Below are 22,060 nucleotides of genomic sequence, written 5' to 3' on the forward strand. Positions count from 1 at the left end.
TGAATGTTATATGCTTAGAATTATTTAAGATGGTATGTTCACAGTACTAGAAAGTACTGGAGAGACTAGAGACATAGTGGACTATGTGGAACTAGAAGAAGCACTGTGACAATAATTTAAATGTTATAATAATCGGATTTTAACATACTAAACAAAGCCCACCAGAACACATCCTGCTGGGAGCAAGATATATATAATCAGGACTTTCAAGCCCAAAGCAGGATGTAAACAGATTGCAGTTTGTGTACTAATACTCCAGCCTTATCTCAGATTTAAAAATTTAAACCCAACCAAAAAAAAACCAACTTCAGAGAATGAGCACCTGTGCATCTGTCCTAGGGGCATATAATTGGTTACTCAAGGACTATTAGGCTGTTTCTTAGCAACCTCTACAAGCTCTAATCAAGTAAGACTAAGATTGTCATTTAGCCTTGAAATGCCTTGCCCCTTCCATCTAATGTAGCTTTCTATTGAGGAGCAAACAGTCATTGCAACCACAGATAAAATCCAGGCTTACTACATGATTCAGTTCTTGTTATCATAAGATCCTCATGTTAAATATGCTTTTTACACTTCATTTAGCATTTGAAACAGTAATAATAAATATTTCATTTTTTCTCCTTATATACAAATTAAAGGCTAGTTACAACTACGGATTAACAAATGAGCATAAGGTTGCTCAACTCCTAAACAACACTTTACAACTGTAAATCATTCCCCATATATAATAACAAGAAAAATGGTTAATAGCAAAAACAGTGGTAGTGATATTTCAGGTAAATAGCAAGCATTTCTCTCAGAGCTGAATAGTATTTAAGTCTTTGCTGAAATGTGTCTACTATGTTGCACACATCGGACTTCTAAAATTGACTATCTTCAAGCAGAGTCTGGCCATCAGACCTATTCAGAAGCAAAGAAAAAAAAAAAAAAAAAAAAAAACAACCAAAAGCACTGGAGCAATCAAAAAATAAACTCATCTGTTCAGTCCTAGTCTAGCATTGTTGCTTGTCTGTACTATCAATGGGCACATGACAGACTGCTGAAGACAGCACTCAATCAATTTATACAGAGTATTTTTTCCTGTACAGTAAGCAAAGGCTTACAAAAGACTGGTTACATCAGGGATGGCCACCCCTCCTTGACTCGATGTGACCTACACCAGAGCCATCACACCATTCTCCTCAGCTCTGTCCCTCCCAACAGACCTCCCCAGGTGCACAGAGGGGAGGAAGCAGCTCCAAGGGGGCCCCACCACCCCATGGGAGCCAGAAGGTCAGCGGTGTCTAACATGAACAGGCAGAGACACTCTCACCTACCCACACTGGCTCATTCCCCAGCCCTGGGAGCAGGGCCAGGGTGGGGTGCTCAGGCTACACCTCCACCTCCTCCTCCTGTGAGAGCTGAACAGCTCCAAAGCACTGAATGGACAGCAGATGACTGCCAGCAGTCACCTCTGACCGGAGATTGACCCGTTTTAGACACCCACTGACCAAAGCCAGAGCAGATTTCTAGCAAAAAGCCCATCAGAGGTTTATCACAGTGCAGGAGAGGGAGGGAATAGTGGAATTACTGCCAAGGAACGGCAGCAACTTTCCTTCAAGTAAGCAAATGGATAAGCATCAAGGAGTGAGAAGCACTGCCACTATACCCTTAACTCCTCACTCCCTGAAGCAGCCTCTCTCCTTCCCAACTGATGCTCTCAAGCTCCTTCCAGATCAGAGAATTACAGCAGCTAGAACTGCAGAGGAACAAGGGAAAGCAAATGGGTGTGCTGGCAGAAAAGGCAGGGTCACTTTCTGATGATGTCTCCTCTTCAGGTTGAGCAGCTCTGAAACAGAGCAGGCAACACAAGCAGGACCCACACAGAGTTGACAAAACACTGGGCCTGTTTTCAGAAGAGCAGGGAGGGAAGCTTTCTGGCACACAGTAACCAAAAGCTCCTGCAGATGACTAAGTATACAATGTGATCATAGCTGCTTTATGAACTTAGGGTAGTTTTTAAAGTACACTCATAGCATGTATTTCAGAGCCAACACAAAGCAACACCTAGAGGAAAAACAAGCAAAGGAGTCAGACTACACAAAAAAAGATGAATTCCACTCATCTCACCTACATGAAGTGACTTGAAGGCATTGCTCAACAGAGCTGGCCCACAGGGGACAAAAGTAATGTTCAACATTAAAAAACAAAATCATGATTTACCTTACACATCTGTCTCAAATCTCCCCTCATACAAGAAAAGCTTTGTGACAAAAATACATATTAACAAATATACTAAAAATTAATGATACCATTTCTGGCATTTTCTAAATCCAGAAAATGTAATTGTTCCACATTATTAATTGTTTGACAAAAGCTTAATTTTTTGCAGCTTTTGTACTGAAAAACAGTGAACCTGCAATAGTTGCCAAAGCAAGCTGCATTTGCACAAGAAATACAAGCAGTAGCCTCAAACATAGAAGGTAGCATCTGCCATACAAAGCCCCTCAATGTCTACACTCACACTTGAGCCTCACAGGATCACTCAAGCCATCCCAAAATACAGTGGGAACACAGTCTAATTAGGCCAAATATCACAAGTCTGATATAACACAAACCAATTACAATTTCACTCCAACTACATTCAAGATAAACCTCATTGTTTAAAGATTAAAGCTACAACTGGTCATGTCTCCAGCAAACCTTTCCTAGGCAGACTTTTTTTAATTGAGAAAATGCATTTGGAACATCCTTAAACAGCCCAGACACAAAGCCTCTACTGCACTGCAGTGAATCAAACATGCTCTGCTTCTGCCTCACATCCTCTCGTGTAAGAGTAATCCTGACTGCTTTAATACCTATTCCATTTTCAGTCAAAGATTTAATGCCCACACCAGCTGTGTGGCTAGGAGTGTAGCATTTCACAGATAGGCTGGCTGGAGCACCTTCTGGAATAAAGATTAGAAAGCTGACAAGAGGTGCACAAGCACATTGTCAGTGACTGGAAGGTGAGGGACTTCGTCTGCAAGTTTTGACTTCAGCCTCAGTGTTTCCAATAAATAAGCACATGTTTATTTAAGGAAACTTGCAAGGAGTATAAATAGAAGTGTTCTTTACTATCTGACCATCTCCGTGACATTCAAAGAACCCCCAGAACTTCAAGGTATAAAGTTTAAATAGTTAGCAGAATACTGTCCTTTGAGGCATATTTATTTCAAAGACAAGAAATTCTAGATTTAGTGACATGAATGCATGAAAGATTAAGAGTGCAAAGAGCACTTCTGCTTAAAATTAGAAGACAGATTTCCTATAGTTACATGAAACTTAAGTCTTTAGACTTTCTATTCTGGGCAAGCTGCAAATAGTTGCTGGCACACACAGCATGCCAATAATAAATCCCTTTTTCAAAGAGTGGTTCTGAAGTGGTCACCATTAAGGCCTTGGTTCTTTTTTAGAGGTGACACCTGCAGCTGCTATTGAAATCAACTGGAGTTGTCACTTCCCAGCATAGCTGAAGTCACTCTCTAAAACATCATCCCATTATCTTCTTTTAAGAAAGAGCACAACAAAACCTGAAAACTACCTTTTCCATTTGTGTCACTTGAGATCAAAGGGATATAATTTTTATAATAAACTATTTCCTCAACCTTTCGTTTATGATCAGAAAGGCTTCAAGGCAAATGCAGTACTGAGCAGTTGAAAGCACATAAATTCCATGATCTACCTCCCTAAAAGGGAGGAAACATGGATCCATGTCTTCTGATTCACAGTGTATTTGTTCATGATTTGCAACAAGCAGGGGAAGGCTTTATGAGCACCAGGACTGCAGGTGTTTTGGCAAAATATGAAGTATTTTGGCATGGCAGTTCCACAGGAGTCCCAGAGTCTGCTGACAAGCCCACCAGACAGAGGTAGTAAGCATGCAAAAAGTTTGGGGAGAGAAAGTCAAAGCCTTCCACCTGGGGAAAAAAGGCTACTGGTAAACAAAACATTAAACATCTATGTAGATCATCAATACACAGCTATCAACTAGATTATTTTTTCCATCCTGATTTCCTGAGCTAACAAGGTGTGATACATGTACATCACAGTCCATCACAACCAGGTGAATTTTACATTTGGGTATAAGGTCTTGCTCTCACGTCTTATTCCCTGCCCTCAGGTCTTGCTTGGAACTGTGCTTTTGCAAGCAGTTTCCTTAAGAAGGAGTTTCAATGTAGCAAAGAACAACTCATTACAGGTAAAGCTTGCTGTGTGTCTCCCTGACTGTAATCTTTTTCATAAGAAAAAACTCACACCTCCTGGTACAGCCATGCACAAGTTTTTCCAGTGCTAAATGGCCTAAGTTTAACTTGCCTAATTTAAGCGTATTTGTCCCGATGGGTTGTCATCCAAGATGACAGGATGCATGTTTACTCTATCAGGGAGCAGAGTAATCTAATCCAGGATATTTTCATTACAAAGCCTCAAGATCCTGATCAGAGAGCACTGATGGCTGTGTTGAGACAGGAGGTAGACCAACTGTGGGTCTAGCAGCCAAACAAAAATAGACAATAGCATTTCCTACAGCCAGGCTATCTAGTTCCCTAGAGGCACCAAGGATCCCAGATAATGAGCTTGAAGGCTAGATGTCTTCCAGGGCCCTAATCACCTTCATCTCTCAAATTAAAAGCACTGAGAGAGCTTGACGCAGAGTCCTACAGTTAACCAGACAAGTGAAAGTGCCAGGCAGAATGCTGTACCCATTAAGCAATAAAAGCTGCAAGGTCAAGTATTCCTGCTCAGGTTTTGGCAGGGGAAGGGGCAGGTTGCTTTCTAAGAAATTTAACATTTACTGCTGCAGCCAAGCTATCCTCTCAACAGCTTTACATATTTGATAGCTCACACTCCTGTGTATGCTTTAGATCAACACTGAACCTCTCCAGCCATTTGGATGAGACCCACACATGGACTGCACACAGATGAAACTCACACACAGCCTGGACATTAAAATTATTGACGTTTTTTATCTACCTGAGAGTTAACATTACCTCAGAAGGTTACAGAGAGGTGCTACAATCACACTCTAAACAGGAAAAACCACTAAGATAGTGCCTAAAAAAATTTTTAAAAAATAATCAATTAGTTGCCTAATCCTAGTGGGGAAGGTACCCTTTATCCAAGCAATTTGCAAGGGCTGCCTGAACCTCTACCACCTCTCCTCCAGATTGGTTACAGAGTCCTAGCTAAGCACCATGGAAAAGGAGAGGTGAAAATGCTTGTTTCTGCTTATCTCCAAGACCCTGAAACACTGCAGTTCACCTGGGGAGTTCAAAGTATACAGTACCCATGGGTGTGCTGTCAGTCACAGCAGGATCTCAAAAACAGAGGGGCTGAGAGGAGCCAATGATGCATACTGTAATACATGATTTCAGCATCCACAACTAGTCAGAACAATTCCTCTATATGACTAATTAACTGAAGTAATGGATGCCATACCAACATTTACGGTACAGGAAAAACTCTGAATTCCCTGAGGGAAAGAACAGGGTGGAGGGAAAAATCACACACAACTCCATTTCATGGCATCTTGCAAAGGAGTACAAGAAATGGTTCCACATAATCCATCCCACAGAACAACTAACTTTAAAACACCATCTTCAGAAGCAACCTTCAATTAACCCCAAATCTAAAATTCTGCCAATGGCTACTGATAAATATTAATGTACCAGGTATTTGTGAAGCTTCAGTGTCTGAACAAACAGCTTTGTACTAGGGGAAAAAAAAAGCTCAAGACTAACAAGCCTAAACTGTAACTGCTCAGAATCAACTTCAAAGCTACTTAAATTCTTCTGTCTTCTTTGTTTTAAAGTTGCACATAAATTTTAATTGCATCATTTGTTTGTTAACAACCTCAAACAAGCATTAAGCTTCAAGTTTTACAGCAGGAGGCAAAGAAAAAAATGTGAGGTAGGTGGGTGAAGAAGACAGCTGTATTGTTCTAGCTGTTCCTCAGCCTCTCCCACTGCCAGATTTCTGTGGATGATGTATCCCAAGGTAGCAATTTTAAGAACTTTCTGGCAGTATCCCAAGCTCCCTCTTGCAAATCAGAGATCAGACTAATGATATTTAAAAAAAGGACAGGAAATAGGAATAAGCTGGATAACTGACACTGTTTCAAACACTGGAAGTCGCTGAACTCTGGTACTGCAGCTTTACAGGAGAGACAGTTGTCCAAACTCAAAGATTTTACCTCATACAATAAAAAAGGAAAATCAGTAAAACAAAACAAATCACTCTTCAAGAAATTACTTGCTTTACAGCTACTGTTAGCTTGGGACATTGTAGTATCACGCAGACTTCAAGAAACTCCCCCCCCATTGAGAAATTTATACATTACTGCATTAGTGTCCAAGTGAGGGAGTTTCCATTCAGGTGAGGTTCACCAAGTACTCTGCATATACTCATGCTGGTTCTCCTTACCACGGAGCTTAAAAATTCAAGATAGAACTACTGAAATAAATCCTCTTCTCACTCCCAACACCAAAGCAGATTTGTTTCTTAAGTGAAGAACACAATTTCCAATGCTCTTTACTCTTGCTCCTTCCCATCTTCTCAAAGAAACAGTAACTTTATTACTGTTGTACAGCAAAAATAAAAGTCATAGGAAAAGACTAAGCCCATATTGTTGTTTCTCAGTTGCAAACCTGAATAGAGAAAGAATATTATTTGAGAGTAATTTAGAAATTACCCCAGGGAGTTGAAATATAACCCAGGAACTCAGTCTACTTCAAAAACCCCTCATGATAAACTAGCACTACAATTAAGCCTCTCCTTGCAAAGCCTACACAGCTTATGCACAGCTCTGACACAGATGCCATGCTCCCCATCAACAGACTGAACACAGAGTTCAAGATCTAACTACAACATACAGGAGGGACATCTTTTCATAGGTGTAGCCACAGACTGTTGTAAGTAAAAGTACTCCACAGCTTATTTTTAGAACCCAGGGTGGGCTGGGAGAGTATTCAGTAAACCGTCCAAAAATCAGCTAACCACCCACTAGACTGCAGTGGCACTGTTTAAATAAATTACAGCTCACTTTGCAACAGCTGCAGGGAAAAAATGGTGGAAAAAAGAAATACCCCGAGTATTTCAATTCCCTCAAAACGCTGGAGCCAGCGGTACACGAAACAGCAGCAGGCATGGCAGTGTGGGCTGGAGAGACTGTGTTAGTTCACCTGCAAGAGGCAGGTCAAACAGGCCTTACTCAGGACTGGGTGAGCACAGAACAATATCCGGCAGCTGCAAGGTAAGAATGTGCTTATTCCAACAGAGAAAAATTCAAAGAAGGCTGGGCTTCGGGACCTGCAGTACAAGGATTATCAAACTCTCCTTGTGTTTCAAGTAGCAATACAAGAAACTGGCAAAATAAAAGCATGAGTTAAATTACCTTTACTTCCTCATGCAGATAACATACAAAGTTTGAGGTGCTAACGTTACTGAAGTCTCCTACTGAAGAGTTTACGATTTCATCAAGTCTGTATTAAATGGCCAATAAAAAGGAGAAAGAATCTTAATATTCTCTTTGATCTTATAACTTAAGAACACAGTTCTAAATACCCTGGGTTTATGGTATCGACTATACCCATTAACAGGAACATTTCCAAGTTCAAGAGGGCACAGGACCAACAAAGGCCATCAAAACACCTTAACCTGGCAACCAGAACTTAAGTGCCTCTACATGGAAAAATTTATCAGTTGGACCTTTATTATTTTTAAATATTTAACTGTAGCAAACTCAGTCAGTCCTAAATTTGCGGGGCACAAGCATCAGAGATTAAAGGCTCTCTGGCAGCACAGAAAGTGAAATGATTTATGTAGACTGGCTTCCTTTTGCTTGAAATGCAAATGAAGCATTTTTGTCCCTAACCATTCCTAGCAGGCATTCTCCAAGTAACTGAGATCCCGCCAGCTACGGTCTGAGAGGTCAGCAAGGGCCATTTCGTATGTTAGTCACCAGGTGCCAAACGCAATCCGCAGGTACCGAGGCTTCCGATACGCATCTCCCCACCGAGCCGGGGCACTGTACCATCCCCATTCCTCAGCACCTCGCAACTTGCCAGCTTCCACCCCGTGGCCCACTTGGAAGGGCTGAGGGCAACAGCTGTGAAACTCCCTGCAGGATCCTACCTGCCTGCAGCCGGGCAGGGAGCCCAGCCTTCTTTCCCTCCCTCCCTCCGGCCGCTCCCCAGCGCCGGGCACTGTCCGCACCCAGCACCTCCAACGCAGAAGGAGGCACCCAGGCTCTAAGGACAAGGACTAGCACTGCCTGCAGCCGCCCATCCCTGGAAGCGTTCAAAGCCAGGCTGGACGGGGCTCTGAGCAGCCCGGGCTAGCGGCAGCTGTCCCCGCACGGCAGCGGGGCTGGAACGAGACGGTCCCTAGGCTCCCTTCCAACCCGCACCGCTCTGCGTGCGGCGCACAAGGAGCCGGGGCCTGAGCTAACAGCGCACTGCGGGGGCGAAACGCTGAAAGCCCGAGCCGCGGAGCGGAAGGCAGGGCGGAGCGGGGGCGGCCGCAGGGTCCCGCACAGGCGGGCACACCGAGCCCGGCACGCCGGCGGTGTCCGGGGGTCAGGCGGGGCCCGGACCGGGCGGTGCCGGGGCCGCGGGCCCGGCCCAGGTGAGGGGCCCGGCCCAGGTGAGGCCCGCGCTGCGCCCGCCGCCAGCGCCCCCTGCCGGGGGCAGCCCCGCCGAGCCCCGCCGCGCCGTCGGGCTCCGCTGCCGGGCGGGGACCGGGGGATTCTCCCCCGGTATTGTGATTTTCCTGCCTTCAGGCTCTCACGGCCCGGCCACCACCGGACGCGGCTCCTCCCGCAGCCAGCCCAGAGCTCCCGCAGCACCCACCGCCCGCGGTGGCCCCCGCCGCACAGCCGCCCCCGCTCCCCGCGCCGCCGGCCGTGCCCCGCAGCCCCGGGAAGCGGCGGCCGCGCCCAAGACAGCGCCCCGACAGCTGGCCCCGCTCAATAACGGGGGAGCGGGAGCGGCAGCGACGGGAGCGGACGCGGGGGGAACGCCGCAAAAAAAAAGGCTGATGACGAGAGCGCGATTAAAAACCTACCGGCCACGCGAACTGGAAGGGAATAACAATCCTGCCCGTCTCGGGAGTTCTGCCTTGGTGGGAGTATTTGTTGCTGTTCAAATAGAAAATATTTCCACCGAGAACGGGGGTAGATCCGAATCCGTAGTTGCAGGGTCCGACCGGGGTGATCTTGGCCTGATATTCCTTGAGGCAGACTTTCACGTAAGTGTCGCACTCGTCCCGGGAGCAGTCCAGGTTCTCGGGGCTTTTCATGCCATCGCAGCATTCCCCATTGAACAACTCGCCGTTTACATTCCGCACCGAGTTAAGCTGCAGCTCGAAATAGCCCGTGGACCGGGACACCTAAAAATAAAAACCGAAGGGGAGACAACCTCGTTACTACCGCGGCCGGGGGCAGCACCAGCAGCGCGGTGCTGCGGTCCCCAGCTCCCCACGACAACTTTCGCCGGCTGCGGGTTTAACCCCGCCGCGGCAATATACATATGTGTACGCATATATACATATACGTATATAGCATTACAGACAAAAATACAAATAAGAAACGAGCAAGGTGCAAAGGGAGCAGGGAGAAGGCAGCCGCGGCGCCCCGCGGCCGGAGCGCAGCCCCCCGCGCCCCGTCCCTACCTGCACGCAGGAGGCGAGGAGCAGCGCCAGGCCGAGCGCGGCGGCGCGGGGGACCCGGCTCGGCCAGCCGGCGCCCCGCATGCCTCCTGCTCCCGCTGCTGCTCCGCGCCGCCGCCTCAGAGGAGCCCGCCGAGCCCACCGGCCACGGACCGGCGGCCGCTCGCGGCATGGGCGGTGGGGGAGCCGCCCGCAGCGCGCCGGGGGGCGCAGGGCATGGGCTGCCGGCGGGGCCGCCCGGAGCGCTCCGCCGCCGCTCCCCTCCCGCGGGCTCCGCTCGCCCTCTGTGCGCCTCGGCTCCGCGGACACCCAACAAGTAGGTGCCGGAGTGACAGCTTCATTACCCATTCGCCGCCGCGGCCGCCGCCTTCATATTAATGAGGGGGACGGCCCGGCCCCGCGGCCGGCGGGTGGGGCCAGCGCCGCTCCCGCCGCGGCTCTTAAAGGGCGGCGGGCGGCTCTCGCTCCGCCCTGCGCTGACCGCAGCGGGGTCCGCCAGGTGGTGGAGGGGGATGAGAGATGCGGGACACCCGCGAGCGCGGAGGAGCGCGGGTGGGGGACGCGCACCCGCGTGTTGGTGGGTGTGCGGTGGACGCCCAGCCCACGGTGTTACAGGAATAGCCACGGGGTGCGTAGAGGAGGCTTAGGGTGGGTGCACCTCTGCTTGTGAGGGAGCAGGCGGTGTGCGCGCCCACGGACGTGTGGAACTGCCCAGGCAGCGTGCAGCTAGGCATGGAAGGGTACACGCAGCTAGGGAATGCTTGGGGTGGGAGTACCCCAATAATGCAGGAATTGGCACTCCTGTGCAGGAGTGCTTGGGGGGGAATCGCCTACAGCTGTGCGGGAGTGCTCAGGGTGGGATCACCAACAGCTCTAAAGGAGTGCTCAAGCAGAGATCACCTACAGCTGTGGAGGGGTGCTCAGTGAGGATCACCTACAGCTGTGGAGGGTGCTCAGGGAGATCACCTACAGCTGTGGAGGAACAGTGTACACTCAGGCACAGACGATGACGATGGTTGGCTGTGCCTGCAGTTATGTAGGTGCATGGTATGTGCAGATGTAGCCATGGAGGAGAGCAGAGCATGGGAGGGACTATCCATTCTTGTGAAAGAATATGCATGGTGTGTGCAGCCACAGCTGTGGAGGAGTGTGTGGGGTGGGCACACCCGTGGTTCCAGAGGAACACTGAGGCTGGGGACACCCATGGCCCCAGAGGAGTGTGTGGGGTGCATGCACCCACAGCTGTGTAGAACCACATATGGCTGTGGAACAGTGCATGGGGTGTGTGCACCCACCCTCATGGGGAGGCACAAAGGGTGTGTGAACCCACAGCCCCGTAGGAGCTCACACGGGAGAGCTTGTAGAGTGACATGTGCAGCACACAGAACAGATGGCCAAGTGGTGGATCATGTCCTCCTCCAGTGGTGGCTCAAGCAAATATGACGGTAACTGCACGGAGATTTCTCTTTTAGTTTAAGCACCAGCACCCTGTGATTTTGATCCCCGCTGACAACTATGAAAGCTATACATACAGACAACTGCATGCTATGGATACAGTATCAAAGCCCACATCTCCATTTAGGACCTAAGTTTTCCTACTGTTTCTCTCCCTCCCCCCTCTCCCCGTTTAACTCTTTCGTACTGATCATCCACTGGAGTGGACAATTGGAGAACAAACAGCTCAGAAATCAAAGGGCTGTCAAGTTCCCCTGTGCAGAAAAGCTTTCAGAGAGCCTCCCCCTGCCTTTTCAGCGCCCTGCTGCCCCCGTCCCTCCAGCAGCCAGCCGGCACGCTGCTCCTCTGCTATTCATGGCCAGCGTGCAGCTGCAGCTACTCTCCTAGGCTGACACAGCAGCAGCTGCTATGTGTGTGCCAGCTGGCTAGCCGCTCTCCAAAATCCTCTTGTCCGCCCCGCTCCCCTTGCTTTCCTGCTTCCCCACCTACAGACCTGCTTCTCCTTCCCCACCACGTCTCCCACTTGCCACAATCTGCTCCAGTTTCCTATCTTCCCCACTGTCCTGAGCCTACCCCTCTGCTGTCCTGGTTCACCTTACTTGCTCTCTAGGAAGCATCCCTTACTTTCCCTCTTATCCCTCTGGAGCTCAAACAGGAGCTCTCTGAAGTGGAGAGGTGAATATTGCTTTTAATTATTTTATGTGTCCTCTCTTTGAAACTGTGCCTCCCAAGATAACTGCATTCAAGCATTTTTTTGGTTAAGATAACCTCTGGGATAACCACCTTTAGAAGGCGGCAGGGGGAAAGTGGGGAGAGCTGAGGAAGGGCTGTTATGCTGGGTTGAAGTCTCATATTAAAGTTGCTACATTTTGTTAATCAGAAACTCCACTGAGCCCATGTTCTTTGCCCAGCTGAGCTGCTCGCTGGCTTCCAAATGGACAGTCAAATGCTTTTTAGTTTTTTAATTACTCTTTCTGGTGGCTGAAAGGAAGGAGTTTCTTAGATGAGCTTTCTGCCTAAAGATTATTTTGTGGTGGATGGCAGCCAAAATATTTTGCAAGACAGGTATTTTGTTTGCATGTATCATGATAAACAAACATAAAACCTCACAATCTACCTTCAGCACTATGTGGTCAATATGCCTGTGGAGGAAGACATATATTTTTATCACCAAGCTAAGCAAATGTAATACAGAAGAAAGATGATCCAGTAGTTACAGCATATGCTCAGTCTCTACAGAGCCAAGCTCGGTTACCTGCTGTATCACAGAATTTCTTTGTTACCTTGAGCACACTGTGTGCTCTTTTTTGGCTTTGGTTTTGCCTTTGTAAATATTCCACAGTATCAGAAACTCTGGTGCCATTTTAAAATGCCTTTTCTCACTGTAACCTGACTTCACAGGAGCAGAGAGGGAAGGTGCAGCTATTTCCGGCCATTCTCTCTGCTTGGGGAAATTTTCATTTTATTCTTCTCTGTGCTGCAGCCCTGTTTTCAGCCTGAACTCCTTAGTTCTCTTGCTGTGGTTATTATTTTTTGAGTGCTGTGGAATTTCACTCTATTCTCCTTCAGGTATGAAAAGCTGTTTCATTACAGTTATGCACAGATAGTGATGGTTTTCAGGTAATGCAGCAAGAGTATTTCTCAGCAAATGAACTTTGAGCTTTTAAAAAATCCTAGATCTGGTGGTGAATGCTGAGTAAGGTTAGGAGGAGACATCCCTTGCAGCTTGGACAATGTACATCAGATGACCTGAGTGTGACCAGCCCTGGAGGAGGGCAGTCCAGCCTCTGGAATTGTCCCTCCCTTCCCACCAGGGCTGCCTCCTTCTAGCTTTTGGAGAGAGATGAAGTTAGGTGCCTTAGTCACTTTCAGCAGGCCACCAAACTCCTGCATCCAGGAGTGCAGTGGCAGGATTTTCCCCTTTTCCTCCAGCATTTCCCGGGCTCTGGGTCCCTGCTGCAGGACAGCTCCCAGGACCGGGCTTCCCCCGCTGTGAGCTCGCACGCCGGAGGCGGCTGGCTCCATAACTCATTCCCAATCAGCTGCGCGCTCCCGGGCCTGCTCGAGGCTGCCAAGTGTAAGCAAGTGTCTCCTCTTACACGCACACCTGCAGCCCAGGCTGCTGTCACCCAACCCGCCGCCTCCCTCGGCCATCCTGCATCTGGCTGCACCCTGCGCCAGCAGCCATCCTTTTTCCAGTGGATGAGGCCAAGGCCTTTCCTTCCCCTCTGCGGGGTCATTGTCCCCTCACCTTCCCCAGAGAAGTGTCCCTGTGCCTTTGTGCTGGGTCACGGGGCTGTCCATGCAGTCCCATATGTGCAAGCACCTGCCTAGCGCTCAGGAGGAGTTGCTAGAAATTTCCCTATGCTGAACACAAGCTCTGAGGTGCTGTTCTTTTGCTCCTTCCTCACCAAAACAAGGGCTGCCAAGATCCAGATTAAAAAAATATTCTCCCATTGCTGCTCCCTTTATTTCTTCCTGCTGCTGCTCCGTCTCTTTTCTCTGGCAACTCCTGATGACGGTAGCAAGCGGGAACCAGGGGCTGTGCATGACAGAGGGGTGAAAATAAGGCTGAGAAAACTCACGGTTGACTTGAACTGGAGTTTGAGCATGCAGCCAGCAGTTACTCATCCTGCACAGGGGACAGGACTGGAGAACATCGGTCCCTCTGGCAGGGGAGGGATGCACTCACCACCAGCCCCAGGCAGGGTGGAGTCCCAGCATCCCACACCTCCTCCTTCCCAGCCCTCTGGGCCAGGATTTTAGCTTTTGTGCTCTAGATGTGTACTTGTGCTAAGGTTATGCCTGCATGCAAATCCTTTGGAAGTATGCTCATTAAATAATTTGCATAAAATATCCCTGGAGGATCTCAGCAGCTAGGAAGTGGTGGGGTTTATCCATGTGCCTTAGAGGCATAGGAATGTCATTTATCTGTGTGCATATGGACATGGATGTACATCTCACTTACCCAGGCCAGAATATCTCCACTTGGGAAAGTTAAAGGCAAGAAGATCACTTTGGATGCTATCCATTTGAAAATTGGCAGGGTAGGAGTTAACCCTCCCTTTGTGGCCAGAAAGGCTATAGTTGCCTGTCCTTGAGAGCAAGGCATTGCAGGACAGAACCAAATGTGAAGAATTAATTTCTCTCCTTCCTTTTCCATGTGAAGCCTTGTGTGTCAGGGTTAAGGATATGGATGGAGAATACTGCTAAGGGACAGGGTAACTAGCAGAGAAGAATTTTCTTTTTCTCTTCTTTGTAAAACTTGACTGGAGCAAGATATTTTGAGTTTTGCTCTGGGCTTGGCAGACAAAGACATGTCTTGTCCCTTGACTTTGACTGAAGAGTCCTCTTGGGTTTGTATGTCTTGTGTAATGTCATTAATAAGGGTGTACATGCATGTGCTTGCTCTTCATGGAAGCAAACCAGATCTAAACTGCAAATATGTTGGTTTAAAATATCATCCAGTATAAGCCCTGGGAGTGGTTTCTCTTAGTTAGGACTGAGCTGCCTGTACAGCCCAAGAGAAGACCGGGTGGAGAAGGCATAAGGTAGTGCTTATATTTGTCTTCCTTCCTGACTACTATTAGGAAAGTAAAGTTATGCCTGATGGAAGTTGTGCCAGGAAAGGAGCTGAGATCTTGGCAGCACCCTTTTCTGTTTCAGTGGTTGCCCAGCTCTGATCTGGCATGGTCTCTGTGGGCTTTAGAGCAGAAAAGAGGTGGTTTCCTATCGTTTTAACTTTGCAGCCTGGCATGGTTTCTGCTTTTGGGGCCTGGTCTTCTGCCAGCAGAAGCCTATGCTGAGTCTGACCCAAGAAGACAGTTGGACACAGTTTGTACAGCTCTGGGTAATGTCATTAATAAGGGCGTACATGCATGTGCTTGCTCTTCATGGAAGCAAACCAGATCTAAACTGCAAATATGTTGGTTTAAAATATCATCCAGTATAAGCCCTGGGAGTGGTTTCTCTTAGTTAGGACTGAGCTGCCTGTACAGCCCAAGAGAAGACCGGGTGGAGAAGGCATAAGGTAGTGCTTATATTTGTCTTCCTTCCTGACTACTATTAGGAAAGTAAAGTTATGCCTGATGGAAGTTGTGCCAGGAAAGGAGCTGAGATCTTGGCAGCACCCTTTTCTCTTTCAGTGGTTGCCCAGCTCTGATCTGGCATGGTCTCTGTGGGCTTTAGAGCAGAAAAGAGGTGGTTTCCTATCGTTTTAACTTTGCAGCCTGGCATGGTTTCTGCTTTTGGGGCCTGGTCTTCTGCCAGCAGAAGCCTATGCTGAGTCTGACCCAAGTTGGACACAGTTTGTACAGCTTTGGATAATAAAGGCCAGGAACATTGATAAAGTGAAGGAGAACCACTGAACACAGCCTTTGAGAGTTACTCCCAACTCATCACCACCTGTGTGTGAGCCCTGCTTAAAATGGAAACACCTGGAGTGAGGGTGCAGGTGTTAACTGGTCACTCGAGGACAAAAAAATTTAGAAAACCAGCTTAGCTCACTTCTGAGAAACAATCCACTTTCTTAAAAGTGAAGTTCTTGCTCTCCTAGTGGTTTATCTTCATTGTGGGTTTTCAGAAAACAGCCCGTAAGAAAAGCCTTTTCAAAACTGGCTGAACAATGCTGTGTGCTGTCTGCTACCCACACCCAGCCTTTTCTCCTCAGGTTCACTGCAGTCATCCTCAAAGAAACACCTGCCCATGGCTTTCCTGGTGCATGAATCACAGAGAGCAAGGTCAGAAGGGATATCCAGAGATTGTCTAGTTTATCCCATTCCACAAGGAAGGCAAACCTGCGCCTGCTTCTTGCATAGCAAGTGATTAAAAGACATCCTCAGATAGAAATTTCTTAGCTGTAAGAGCCTGTTGTAATGGTTAACCACCAGAAAATGCATGCTGCTGCATTACTACCTTTTGATTCCACTTCTTGACCTTTTTGCAATGGATGTGGAGCTCAGCAAATTCCCTTTCTCTCTGCTGCTACCCTTTATGTATTTGAAGACTACTGTTGTACCTCTCTCTGATGTCTCTTTTCTACAATTGAAAAAAAAATTTCTTTTTTTTTTGGATCTTACGTGATTGTTGACCATATTTTCTAGACCCTTCATTATTTGTGTGGTCCTGTTGTAGTATCTCTGTCCTGGTTCCTCAATTAACTTAAAATCCAGTGCCGCAGACTGGACACAGAGTTCCAGCTCTGAGATCTTTGCAGCACTGGATGAGATGAGAGGAACACATCACAGGCCAGGCAGAAATCACTCCTGTCTGGACATGCCACATGATGCTTGCTTAAATAATCTTTTCCTTCTCTTTTTTTTTCTAGCAACAGCACAGTGTTGTTGTCTTCAGTTTGGTTTGCCATACATTGAGCATCTTTTTAGTCTTGGAGCTTTAGGAAAAATATCTAGGTGGTCTAATGAATTTGTGTTAGCCATTACTCAATACCTTGTTATTTTCCAGATGTTTAAAGAGCATTTCTTTATTCCAATTTTCTCTGGAAATTCCCATAGTGGTGGCTTGGGACATATTCTTAAGCTACTTCCTTTTCCAAAAAGGAGTTATGTCTCACTTCTGCAGTATTCTGACACCTTGTTAATTCTCTGTGGGATCCCAGAGAGCTGTTAACAACCATGAGATTGCTTTAACAAGCAGTCTAAGCACATTATATGTAATCAAGGCAAGTATTCTTTGCTCAGTCTTTCGTTCTTCTAGACTGAGATGTTCTCCTGTCATCCATGGCACCATCTGTGCAAACCCTTTAGGTACAAGTGGTCTTTTTACTGAAAACTATGGTGAAGAAGGCAGGGGCTTTTCTTCCCTGTTGGATAGTTCTTCTGATAGAAGGCCTTTATGTCCCTGATAATGTATTTTATGTTTTCTTGATGTGCTCTCAAACCTCTTGGTTGTATTTCTTTTTTCATCTTGATTTGTCTTGTTTGGTCCCTACATTTTTGGCCTATACTTTTACATAACCATGTCAGTGAGTCCCTTTTCCATTTTCTGAATAAACCATTTCTTTCTTTACAGGTCAATGAAGTGGTCATGTTTTAAGAAAATAGTTTGTTTCTTACAAAAGCTGTTTTGCCTGCTCTGCTGGGATTGTTTGAATTGATACCCTTACCATTGTTTCTTTAAGGTTCTGCAAACTTTCCTGAATTCTCTTTTCTCTGAGACTTATTATCAGTACTGTGAGGTTTTTGAAATATGGTTTCTGGAAGTCCATTGTATTTATTTTGCTGTTTTCCTTTTTTCCTTTCCTATGGCTTGTGAACTATGTTGTTTCATGGTCATTTTCACCCAAGCTGCATTCCTCTTGCATGATATAAGTGGTTCCTCTCTTCAGTCAAACGTAGTTCTCATTTTGATTATGTATCAAGAGTTTAATCTCTTTTTATTTATTCCTTATGCTGTTTGTATGATTCCATCAGATGATCCCTTATCCTCTTCAGCAGCCCTCCAACAATATTCTAATGAGTAATGGTATTTCCCCTCATTTATAATGGCTCCGCCCAAGTAGTTGATGCTTGTATTTACCTGCTCACTTCTGAAATCAGTCCTTGTGGATCCTGGTTTCATTAATCCAGCAGGTCAGGGCACAGAGATGCTCTTACTGTCTTGCATTCCATGCTAGCTCTGATCACCAGCTCTTTTTCTTGGAACATCCATCCAGGTTCAAGCAAGCCAAAACCACCTGCACAGCCATGCATTCATTTCCAGGAAGAGAGTTATAAGTAGCTGATGCCACTCGTGACCAAAATAGCTAGTGCTTTATTCATGGAAGGAATTTTCCCTTCCTCCTTTAATCCGTGAATTAGCTTGACCAGTGCTAAGACAACCACTCTGGATAGAGTCTAGACAACACATCAGGTCTCTGATTCCCATGGAGAAATCATAGGAAATTATCCAAGATGCAGCTAGCAGTTTATCTAATTGAAACCTAATCTAGATTTAGATTAAGCCTGGCATCTTCAATGACCTGTTGTGAGATCAGGGAGGTCTGACATCCCTCTCCTGTGTCTGGACCACTTGTCAGAGCAGAAACTCTCACTGACCAGAAAGTGCTGTTTTCCTGCTAAGAGGTGGTGGCAGAATTCAGGAAAATGCAATAAAATGTTTGTGTCTGTGGAAAGGACATCTATCTATGCAATAAATTGCTATGGTGCAACGTGTTGTGGTGTATTTACATAGATAGAATGGTAATTTTCTCTTCATACAAAGGTACTCCTTTCTCCACATTAGCCATGTGGTTAGGTTTGACAGCTCACACCTTGTTAAACCTAAATGGGAGTAAGATGGAGAGTATGGTAGATGAGGGAACAAAAAATATGAGTTGTTTAAAATTATGATTCCATCTTCTTTGAGAGTATCCTACTCACTGTCAGTAGAGCAGGGTTCATGCACTCCTCACTGATATTAGGCTCTTTCCCAGCAGCTGATAATATTCATTACTTCTGATGACCTGGAAAACCTACCCAGCACTGGAGGAGGAGGAATTACTTTTTGTTAGTATCCTTTGTTATGTAGAGACAGCTGTAAGACAATTTGTGGTAAAGCAGTCAGACCTAAGGAAATGCAGATCTGTACCTGGCACTGCTGAACATGACCTGGGGATGTCCCAGTGTGAGCAGCCTGCCAGTCCAGCCTCAGCAGCAGAGAGGCACAAGAAAAGCTCTTCCAGTGCAAAGATCTGTTAGTGCACTTACACAGTGACACTGATTTAAAGAAAAAAAAAGAAAAAAAGACAATAACTACAAGATTCATATCATTTTTTCCAGTTATTAATGAATGTATTTGAATTGCTTTTCAGTGTGCAATTTGATCTGATTACATGTTCATGCAATCCTCTGTTGCCCTCACTGACACCTCTAGCCATTTATGTTTTGCAAAATAAGCTTAATAAAAGTTTTATTTTTAAGGTTTCTCTTATGACTGAGATTGTCAGAGAAGTGATTGTCCTTATCATAGCTCTTAAATTAAAACACTTGTGCCTCTGTCTGCCTTAACACTGGGTTCTCAGTCAGTCTCTGTTCCCCTTCAGCCTGTGCCTTCCAGCACCTTCCATAAGAAGGTGATGTGCAGGAGCAGACCTCAAGCTTGCAGAAGACAGCTCAATTCATCCACTGGGATGGATCAGATTGCCATTCACAATTCATCTATTTATGCCCCAATTAATCATTCAAATAAAATTTTTTATCACTCCTAGTTAAAAGCACACATAAATGGAGCTTCCTCTTCTGAACAGGAAACTTTGCTCCAAAACAGAATTCCTTCTTCCTGAAGCCAGGCAAAATAACCAAGAGGGGTGAGAGATGATTCATCTACCAGCACTCTCCATCAAAAACTGTAGCTAAAACAAGATTACTAAGAAGAAGAGTGCTATTAAAGGAGGAAACTGCTGCTGTAATTTTGTTAAGGAACATGAGATTATTTAAAAGCCTTTTAAAAAGTGTGTTTGTTCCGGGAGAGGAGGGGGGAGGGAGGATTTTAGAGGAAGGGAGAAAGATTATTAGTCTTTCTTGCCTATAAAATTCATGCTGCTTCCCTTGCCCTAGCCAGGGATTTCAGGAGCCATTGTAAGTCATTACTCCAGCCTAATGAACAGGGGACAACATGCACCTTAGCTTTGCAGAGGCTGAAATCATAGGAAAAAAAGGTGGTGAGCTGTAGAGGATCTGGTGCACTGTACTGCACATAATTACAGGTTAAGATTTTGTTTCCAGCAGTATTTGCTCCTGGTGGTGACAATCCCTGGAATACTCACATTGAAGCAGTCTCATATTGTTCAGAGCTGCTTTATAAAACTCTCAGAGCCATGAATAAGCGAGCCTCAAAACCTGTGCCTTGCTTCCCTCACCCATAACCAGGTTTGCACCAGCTCAGCACACAAACAGTGATGAAGCAGGGAGAGAAACAGGCTGCCACCACTTCCAGCAGCCTCTGCTGCGTGTTCCCGGCAAACTGCACAGCACACACATGGCAGTGCAGTGACCCCGTACCAGGGGCTGCAGCACCCCAGAGCTGTAGGAGCAGAGATTGGGGTGATTCTCTGGGGATGATGTGGTGCTGGCTGCACACCTTAGCCAGGGACTGCTGCTGGATTTGGTCTGTCTGTGGTGCACAGGGTCTGCCACCAAGCAAAGCCAGCACAACTGTCCCTGGGACTGAGGGCCAAACCTTAGCCTGGGAAGTTGGAGATCCTATTCTGCTTCTGAAAGTGGCTTCTTTGCATACCAAATGGGCATACTGTAAGTATTACTGAGAGAGATAGGAAGAGGATTTGTGCAGATGCAGATCACTGGCCAGGAGTTACATATAGTCTCTCTAAAATGGGATTCTGCATAGAGAAAGTTGAGGGACTGAATGGATGCATTAAACCAGGTGCTGCAGCCATACAAGAAGCATTTTGTTTACAGTGTCAACTTGCAGCCAGAGCTGTGCATTTTTATCAGGTTTTCAAGGTCAGACAGGAACTTGGTGATGATCTGGTCTGACCTCAAGTGGTTTTCAGGCTTTCATTCTGCTTGCTTTTATTAAGAGAGGCTCTGCAGCAGGGCTCCCCAGGACTGGGTCAGGACAGGCTACTCACGGGGCAGAATATGGCCCAGGGTATGCCAAAAATATGGAGAAAACACTGCTGAGCAGCAGAAAGCTCCAGGAGCCAGCATGGGCTTTGTCTATGCATTTGTCCCACGCAAGGGAAGAGTGCTGTGGAACAGAGCTGATACCTGTTTGTTCATTGTAAATTAATGGCATGTTTTATATGCAGAGCTCCACTGAGTGGAATGGCATAAAACTTTAGCTTTGTGATGTGTCAGGATGGGGGGCCAGGGGGAACTGTGGCAATTCTGGACTTCAAAAAGAGAAATATTACACAAAGGAACTTGGAAATTGAGAGAGGTTCCAGTAATTTTGAATTAAAAAATTGAATTTATGCTGGAAAAAAGAAGTTCAGGATGTGGCTTGTTTTCTGTGGTTAATCCCTTCTAAATATTTAAGGAAGAATAAAAAGAGGGAATGGAAATAGTGCTTTGTTTAAAAATAGGATCAGAGGTTCTCCTAAACACATGAAGGAATGCTTCAACATCTTGTACCCTGAGATCCCTCCCCTCAAACAGGCTCACCCTACTCAATGTATCCTGGAAGAGTCAAAAATGAGCTTGCATTTTTTAAATCTACATCTAGGATTTGTTAGCCTTTGAATTTGGGTTCAGCCCTCAAAGCATGTGTCTAAAGCATATGTCACCCACAAGCCAAGTTGTCCTTATGCAAAGAAACGAGGAATCAGACCTGCTGTCACTGAAATGTGCAAAATGACCTGGGCTGGAGAGAGACCCTCCAGCTGTGGCACCAGACCCTCCATACACCTGGCACAGCCTCCCCTCACTGCTCTGCCCTGTGAAACCTCTCTCTGCAGGCCAGCAATGTGCCCAAGGCCTCTGAAACCCTGGATCCATCCAGCATGGACCAAAACACACAGAGCTGGCTGCACGCCCGAATGCAGGGGGTTGTGGGTGTATTGTGTCTTTGCATACATTTCCAGGGAAAACATATTACACCTAGCTTCGGATGCCAAACTTCTCCAATTACGAGAGAACAGTAATTCACCGAGGAGTAAGTATTCCTTCAATTTCCTTTCCTTGGAAATGTTACTGAGAATCTGTTCTGAATGGAGGCAGATGAAAAATGCTACATGTTAATGCATATTCTGGGTTAGCTGTCTTTGTTAAATTAGAATGAATGCTGCTCATTTCCCATCTGGTCCTCTTTGACATTACTTCCAGAATATATTCACAGCTCTTATTTGTACAGTACAAATGGCTGGCTGTAGTACCAACTTTACCTTTTATAGGCTGCTAAAATGTTGGTGCCAGATCGCAAAATAACGTTCTACTTCTAGGAAGCATCTGTGGGCATTGCT

At 46.4% G+C, this 22,060-nt stretch overlaps 1 protein-coding gene across 1 annotated transcript in view; it reads right to left on the reverse strand.

The window, feature by feature from the left end:
• JAG2 (jagged canonical Notch ligand 2) overlaps window positions 1-10,032 on the reverse strand; it is a 68,956-nt gene extending 58,924 nt beyond the window's left edge. Inside the window, exons 1-2 of the mRNA XM_041476347.1 lie at window positions 9,688-10,032; window positions 9,082-9,405 (exon numbers count right to left, since the gene is read on the reverse strand). Coding sequence (XP_041332281.1) covers window positions 9,082-9,405; window positions 9,688-10,032 — 669 coding nt within the window. The remainder of the gene's footprint in view (window positions 1-9,081; window positions 9,406-9,687) is intronic.
• Between the last annotated feature and the right edge of the window lie 12,028 nt (window positions 10,033-22,060).

Source organism: Pyrgilauda ruficollis, unplaced genomic scaffold, assembly GCF_017590135.1.
Source record: "Pyrgilauda ruficollis isolate IOZ18807 unplaced genomic scaffold, ASM1759013v1 scaffold38, whole genome shotgun sequence".
In the NCBI taxonomy this organism is placed as follows: Eukaryota; Metazoa; Chordata; class Aves; order Passeriformes; family Passeridae; genus Pyrgilauda; species Pyrgilauda ruficollis.